Source organism: Phytophthora infestans, genomic scaffold (genome assembly GCF_000142945.1).
Source record: "Phytophthora infestans T30-4 supercont1.3 genomic scaffold, whole genome shotgun sequence".
Taxonomy (NCBI): Eukaryota; Oomycota; class Peronosporomycetes; order Peronosporales; family Peronosporaceae; genus Phytophthora; species Phytophthora infestans.
The window spans coordinates 2734175-2741519 of NW_003303756.1; the positions used below are offsets into that span (position 1 = coordinate 2734175).

Genomic DNA, 7345 nt, shown 5'->3' on the forward strand with positions numbered 1-7345 from the left:
GTTGACCGATTGGCATAAGCTTATGCGTACCTACAGCTACGCATAAGCTCAACCTGTTGACCGTCAACTTGACGTGGTCGAGAGTAAACCGGAGTCGTACAGCGCTGTATACTTTTACCGGATAAAAACTAACTGTTTTCTTGCAAGAAAAGTGAAAATATGTTTCTTACTAAATTAAAACGTTTCACTTTTTTAGGATTAAAGTTGTTGTCTTACAAAAATTGCGGAAGTGACACAACATTTTGACAACATTTATGCGTGAAATTTCCTTAAAAATTTCACAAATTGTGACTATAGTCATCCAGTTTGTGGCAAACCCACAGTATCTCCTCGCCTGTCAAATCGATGCTGACGTCCCGATGTGCGTCGTCGGCGCTGCGCCGCTGTCGTGTGCCTCTATGTGCTTCCTTCTCCAGCTCTCCGGGTGCGCCTAAGAATCAGAGCGTGTCAACTTCCATTGCTAAAGTCCCTGCCAAGCCAAAGAAAATCCTTTCCGTGCGCGCATCCCCAGCCCAGAACCTGCGCAACGCACTGGAAGCTCTGGACGAGATGATCGAAGAAGCAGACCGCAAGGTGGAGAAGAAATACCGCCCCAACATGTTTGCAGAGTTTAAGCAACTTAACGATACGGAGGGAAAAGTGCTGGAAGGCAGCGAGATGCTCATCGAAGTGGGTAAAGCCAAGAGTGTTCCGTCCTTGAAGGTGGACACGCTAGACGGCAAGAAGGTGGACATCCAGAACTTCGTGACCAAGGGGAAAGTCACACTTGTACTCACAGCGTTTAAGAACTACGGACTGGATATGCTGCCAGCTTGGAGGGACGGTTTTGTAGCCTCTTTTGGGGACAAACAGGGAAAACTGGACAGCAGAGTGCAGACGCTGACGCTCAACGTGATCGAGGACTGGTACATGAAGCTCGTTAGCGGGAGCATTACCCGTGGCTTACAGGAGAAGATCCCCGGGGAGCTTCACGCCACCACGTTCGTGCATTTTGGACGTTGCGACGATTTCCGGACGCCTATGGCGCTCGATAACAGCTTCGTGGGGTACGCGCATCTTGTGGACGGCAAAGGACGTATCCGATGGATGTACGTTGTGTGGTGGTACTACTGTAGTTAGTAAGTATGTGGTGGACTGATATGATTATTGATGTTGTGGTTCTGTAGTGCGGGAGGGCCAGCGACACCGAAGGAACTAGACAGGTTAGCAAAGGTGACCAAGCAGTTGTTGGCGCAAAATGCGCAACACCGCCGTCGATAAGCAGATAGATGTCTTTAAAGTTTTGCACATGCCAACACGAACCTAGATTTCGATGGAAAAGAAGCGCGAGACTTGAAGCCGCAGACCTTGTTCGGTTTGGAGGCAAAGACAATCTAAAAAGACGCAGGAAGCCGCGCCGGTTAGTGGTGGTGACAATGTCGTGTCTGCTTTCTAGCTGGTGGTCGTAACGGGTGTGACGACGGCGCCTCCTCTTGCAAGGTTTTCCACTGTGATATCCACTGCATCCAAGTCCACATTACTCTTGCACATTGGGCATGACTGGTAATGGCATGAAAAGCGTATAAGCATCGTGGCTCGACAATATACTACGTGGGTACAACGTACCGTGTTTCGTTTCAGCCACTCGTCAATGCAAGCTACGTGGAAAATGTGCTTGCACGGAAGGTTCCGAACGTCTTCACCGTCTTCGAATTCAATCTACCATTGAGAAATATCACATTAAGAAAAAGGTAAGCCTTCCAAAACATAGCCATGGGCAGTGGAGTGATATTTCGTACCAAGCAAATTGGACAGATATCCTCGTTTTCTATCGAGCCCACGCTGGTTGGACTGAGAAGCTCCGTTGGTGACTCGGGGTTCCGTTCCGCACGATTGTATTTCGTGATCCTTAGTTGATCCAATCTTTCCTTCGTCACACCACGAACAACCGCAGCTCCGCGTATCTGAGCAGCACGCAGCTAGCCACAGAGCAAATGAAATATTACGGTTAGTACGAGTAACCTCGCGCATTCAAGTCAATAACTCACATTTCTTCGATCCGCGCGTCGCCAACGAACGAGAAGAGCTAATAGAACGAACACGACTGTGACAATGAAGGCTCCAAGCACGTAAACGAGTGACTCTGGGTCTATCGGAAGCGTGCTGGTAGCTGCGTCCGTCGTCACTGCGTTTGTGGTGTTATAAACCCACACGTCACCCAATTGGCTTTGGTAGCTCCCACCGTGAATCACCATACTATCTCCACGCCAAAGAGCAGCACGGTGATTGTAACGCAGTGGAGGAGATGCGCTATCACTCTCAGTGACAGCATGCCGCGCTTCCATCTTCCTATTTTCGAAGTCAAATTTGCCGAGAACAATGTCCTCGTAGACGTAGCCACTCGAGCTCTTTTGTGGCTTATAGTACCCTCCAAAGAACCACATATTATTCCCTTTTGTGGTGACTATCGACGTGTATGCGCGAGGAACGCTGGCTGAGGGTGCTATACCCATCCATTCATTTTTGCTGAAATCGAAGACCCAAACGTCGTCCAGCAATGTCCAACTTGAAAACAACAAGTGTCTACCGCTGTATGCGAGCAAATAGGCCTCGCTTTTCTCGCTATTGTCATGTAACAACGCGACGGAATGAGAAAAGCGAGTCGGGGGTCGATCTCCGGTAGACTCGATCTTTTTCCAGACGTATGAGCTGAGATCGTATCTCCACAGATCGTTGTAGTCCACTGGGGCTTCCTCGCCTTTCTCGTCGTACGCTATCCCACCGAACATGTACAAAAAGTCGTTGTGAATGACGACACCAGCCTCGGATCGTGCGTCCGGTACATCTCTGGTTGAGTTCGATGGACTGGGATCCATGACCCATTTCGGCGTGCTATCTGTTAAAGACAATCGCCAAACATCGTTGTACTGCACTACTGGGACGCTGTTCGTTGTGGCTGTACCCTCATCAATCTTTGCAACTAAAAGTGACAGTCCTCCGAATACAATGAACTCGTTGACAGTAGTGTTCGTATGAAGTACTCCAGCATGGTGGAAACGGTTCAAAGGTCGGTTGTTCCCGACGGATAACTCGGTCCACTGTCTGTCAACAAGATCGAATACCCACGTGTCGTTGTACTCGACATCTTCATCTGCTGCGTTCGTACTGATGCCTCCGAAGAGATACAAATTATCTTCAAAAGTGGCGATAGCGTGAGCCGATCGTCTCGTGGGTTGCACTGAAGCGGATCCGAATGAAGTGCCCCAGAGTTGCGTCCACTGCGCTGAAGTAGCAGGTCCCACCAATTCCGATATCACCTCCATTCTTCAACAGCACTGTTACCTTGGTAGGTGAATGTTTTGAAGTGCTAGGAATGGCCAAAAATGCAACATTACGTTGACGGCCAGATTGGGAGCAGCATGCGGTCCAAGCAATCCATATTTAGAGAGCCCGTGTCTTTTTTTCCGATTGATAATATTTTTCAGAATAATGAATTTGCTCTAAATAAAATCCTTCCTGTGAGCAAAATTGACCATAATAATTCATGCTGGCAACGTTAAGCTTGGCTCTTCACTCGTGTTGCATGGATGCGAGCTAATGTCTTTATCCTGCTTCGCATTGTTTGCTGGTTGCTCCGATGGGGTAACGTCGTGCTCTTCTTGCTCGTTTTCTGTCGTGTTGTCGCTGAATTGATCGATAAACTGCAATGACCACACAGTAAGACAAGCTAGTATCGTGGTTCATCGATAAACTTTTGGACACTAATCAGAACCTGCTGAATTTGACAACGCGCTTGCAACTCGATCTCTGAGAGTACTGGAAACGGCCAATCACCAAGCTCGTGTCGTTGTTGCAAGATCCCGAGTAACGTTTGCTTTGGTAAACTGCTTCGAGAAATTGAAGCTGCCCACTGTCGAAAAAAAAACCTTGTCGTTAGCAATTAATCAATTCGTAGTTACACAGAAAGATCACTTACATTCAGTTGCACGTCGACCAACTTTTTTATCGCCATGCTGCCAAAAATCGTGTGTATCCTCCCTAATTCCTTCTCACTCTGTGTGTATAAATTAAGTGTTGACAGCCCGGTTAGCCTACCACCGCCTTTGACTTTAAGCGTTCGCACATACCTCGTCGTTACCAAAATCGCCCAGAATGTCTCCGTTAGGGTCGACCCAGCGGATAATGGAGGCGATATGATAGTCCAGTTCAGAAATCGTGTCCACGTCTGCGTAGTGCTCAAAGTTGTTGGCGTGAGTCTTCTTCACCAATGTTTCCAATACAGTATTGACTGGGCCAGATCGAATGGCTAAGCGGACAAGAAGTCGCAAACAAATTGATCGAATATCATTCATTGCTGCACAAATCCAAGAGAAACATTAAGCCACACTTAACACACGGTACGTCGAGAATTAAATCGTACCTTTGCGTTTCCCCTTGGCACTTTGACTAGCGCCCCGAGAAGAAAACATTTGATCCAACTGTTTTAATAACTTGTACACGCCACAGACAAGATAGAGGATGTCGATCTTCCACTGTCCTTCACGCGCTCTTGCGATTACCAGACTCTCGTATGCCTCCGCAATACAAGTCAGTACATCCAACAGCATTCGAGCGGCTAGTTCATATACTTTTTCGTGCACACCGAGGTTGCGTCCATAGCCTATTAGCACCGTGTTATTCACGTACTCCAGCAATAACTGCATCCGAAAAATAAATCCTTGTACGGCGTAGGTGCATCGAGTGTTACCAAACCACGGCTTACACGCAGTCCAAGATTGCTCATAAATTCCCGAGAGTAGATGATTCATGCATTCGTGAAAGAAGACGCGATGCCCGAAGTGAACCAGTGACTGCATCATCTCTAAGATTTGTGTTTCCACCCGTTCGAACGCGTGATCAACCCAGTTGAGATGAATGTATCGACTGTCAAGGTCAAGATTGCGTCGTCTACTCTTTCTCCCTTGTCGGGCCATGGTATCCACTTGATGTCGGCATATTCGCCACACGAAAAGTAATCTGCACGAGTTGGCATGTTCCGATATGACGCGTTCCACGGTACATGACGGTAATTCAAGCGTAGTCAGCATTTGTTGATTCATCTTGGCGATTTTCTCAAGTAAAACCTGCACAAACACGCAACTAAGAGCGACATTCTGCGCTTGAATACAGGTCCCGATGATCTCAGTTTCTTCAAGTAAATGATGTGCGAGTTTCTCAAACGGTGAGATAGTTCGCGTCACAGTCGTGGCTTCCGCTATCGTTGAGCGCATGGCAGTACCAGCTCGCATCAGTCGTGGTTGTTGGTGTTGGAAGCAATACGTCCCAAACTCATCAAAGTACCCACTTTTCGCTTCAGAAGTTGGTCGAACAGAACTTCTTGCAGCGTTAACGACAGATGGAGGACCTCCCATGTCCCTCACAACCAGTTGATCTTGAGGTGAAGCTACAGTTTCAAAAGAACTCGACCTTGAACGTGCCGGTGCCGAGTGAATCATGGAATTCCCCTGGGTTAGCACGTCGCTTTGAAGAATAGACCGGAAGTAGCGTGCAAAGATGTGTTCACCTCGGCTGATTGACGACTCGACAGATTTCCACAAGGCACTCCCCACCTTGTCGTTCAAGTCTCCATTGGGGAAAACGGAGCTGATCTCGACCACTACAGTCTGCACAGACTCGAGGATTTCCCGAAATTTGAGACCCATTTGCACGCGGAACTGCGGGTTCACTGGCGCTCCGATGAAATGGAGCTCTCGCAGATTTACCCATTCGTTCATCGATAAGAATTGGGTCCAACTAGACACTTCCGCACACTTTTGAAGCGATTTCTTCATCTGAAGCTTACACCGCTTGTCGTCCACGTCAACAACCTCAACTTCCACCCACACACTGTCCTTCCCGTTGTTTACGAGGACGCGTTGGCCTACCCATTTCGCAAGACCCCCACTTCGACCAAATAAACGAGACCCATCTTGTTCTTTTCGGAGAAGCGGTACGTACAACTGACCGTCTAATGTCTCGACCTTCCCGAATATATCGCGACTTTCATCGTCGTGCAGGGTAGTGACGTCTCGCTCGGAGACTGAAAACACGGTTTTTTGCCACCACACACCGACTTGATGAGAATCTGCCACTAAAAGTTTTGCTTGTTGACCCGAATGAGCTGGAGGTAAATGAACGAATCGATGTTCGAGATTCGTCAACAATTCCGGAAAAATACCTCCTTTCATGCGAAACTTACGCGGACGATAGAAACACTGAACTATAAGGGGTGGACCAGTCTCTCCTGTCTGCTTTGAAGACGACGTCACCGCTGTATCGAGCGCCCATTGATCAGAAGCCTGCGTCAAATGCTGCATCTGCACATCTAACGACTCTTTGAGATAGCCGCTGTACACGTCTGCTATCAGTGTTTCAAACTTGATAGCCACATTTTCCTCCACCATGTCACCGTCATCTCCAAAAATCGTAGAGAGCGTGCCATCCGCTGCAAACAAACAAACAGTATCCACATCTTTGCGAATTTGTTGCTTTACAAATTCAGCACGATGACGCAATGTTTGGCTATCTGTTTGAGAGTGAGTCAACGATGATAACGAGTTATAAACAGTCTCACGGTACACAAGCTCCACTTCTTCTTTTCGTGCTTCTTTGTATGCTGTCCACTGGTATCCCATTGGCAAAAATCTCACATAATGTAAGATCGATGTGATCGAGAGCTTACGTAGACGCAGTTCTTTCAGAATCGAAGGTCCCAGTAAACTTCCTAAATGTCGAAACATCTCTTGGATACGATCAATGACTGCGTCATTCAGCGCAGAAACGGTTGGACTTGGAATAGAGGAAGCACGGGTTGAGTCTACAACGTTCTCACTACTGGATTGCTTACTGAGTCTGCGGAGCAGCTTTGGTTTCCCTTTGACATGTTCCTCCACCAGATTTTCAATCACCTCGAAAGTGTCACGTGTGTCGAGGTACAACTTGGCTGCCGGGTGCATTCTCGGGTTGGCATCGACACCTGGTTTAGTCTCACCCCCTGCTAGATCCACTAATTGTTGAATCTCTTCCAGAAGTTGCAGCACGACTAGCTCATCTCTGGAAATACTGACAGGCAGCTCCATAGTCCAGCAGCGAATCCCAGTCTAGTCAATGACTGTGCATCGGTCGATCCTGAGAATTTGCTGCCGGTGATCCTGCTCTCCAGCTCGTTATCTGACGCTCGTGATCTCGTAACGATAATTCTGCATAATTTAGTCGCGGTGCTATTCCAGGCAACTTTTTTGCCGCACGAAACAGCCCAACAATGCAAAACTCTGCGACTTGTGACTCACAAGTTGTGAGAGCCTTCTGATATTCCGAACACCAAGCT

At 47.9% G+C, this 7345-nt stretch overlaps 3 protein-coding genes across 3 annotated transcripts; 1 reads left to right on the forward strand and 2 right to left on the reverse strand.

Annotated features, from left to right (window-relative positions):
* Window positions 1-345: 345 nt before the first annotated feature.
* PITG_02588 (uncharacterized protein) lies at window positions 346-1260 on the forward strand (the record flags this gene model as incomplete). Its single annotated transcript, XM_002907458.1, has 3 exons — window positions 346-1059; window positions 1116-1126; window positions 1167-1260. The coding sequence occupies 3 exons, from the start codon at window positions 346-348 to the stop codon at window positions 1258-1260; spliced, it is 819 nt and encodes a 272-aa protein (XP_002907504.1).
* Window positions 1261-1410: 150 nt separating this feature from the next.
* Window positions 1411-3302, reverse strand: PITG_02589 (uncharacterized protein; the record flags this gene model as incomplete). The annotated part of the gene is made up of 4 exons (XM_002907459.1): window positions 1411-1539; window positions 1606-1698; window positions 1779-1958; window positions 2028-3302. 4 exons carry the CDS (start codon window positions 3300-3302, stop codon window positions 1432-1434), a joined length of 1656 nt encoding a protein of 551 aa, XP_002907505.1.
* A 1086-nt stretch (window positions 3303-4388) lies between these two features.
* Window positions 4389-7097, reverse strand: PITG_02590 (uncharacterized protein; the record flags this gene model as incomplete). Its single annotated transcript, XM_002907460.1, has 2 exons — window positions 4389-5329; window positions 5441-7097. The coding sequence occupies 2 exons, from the start codon at window positions 7095-7097 to the stop codon at window positions 4389-4391; spliced, it is 2598 nt and encodes an 865-aa protein (XP_002907506.1).
* Between the last annotated feature and the right edge of the window lie 248 nt (window positions 7098-7345).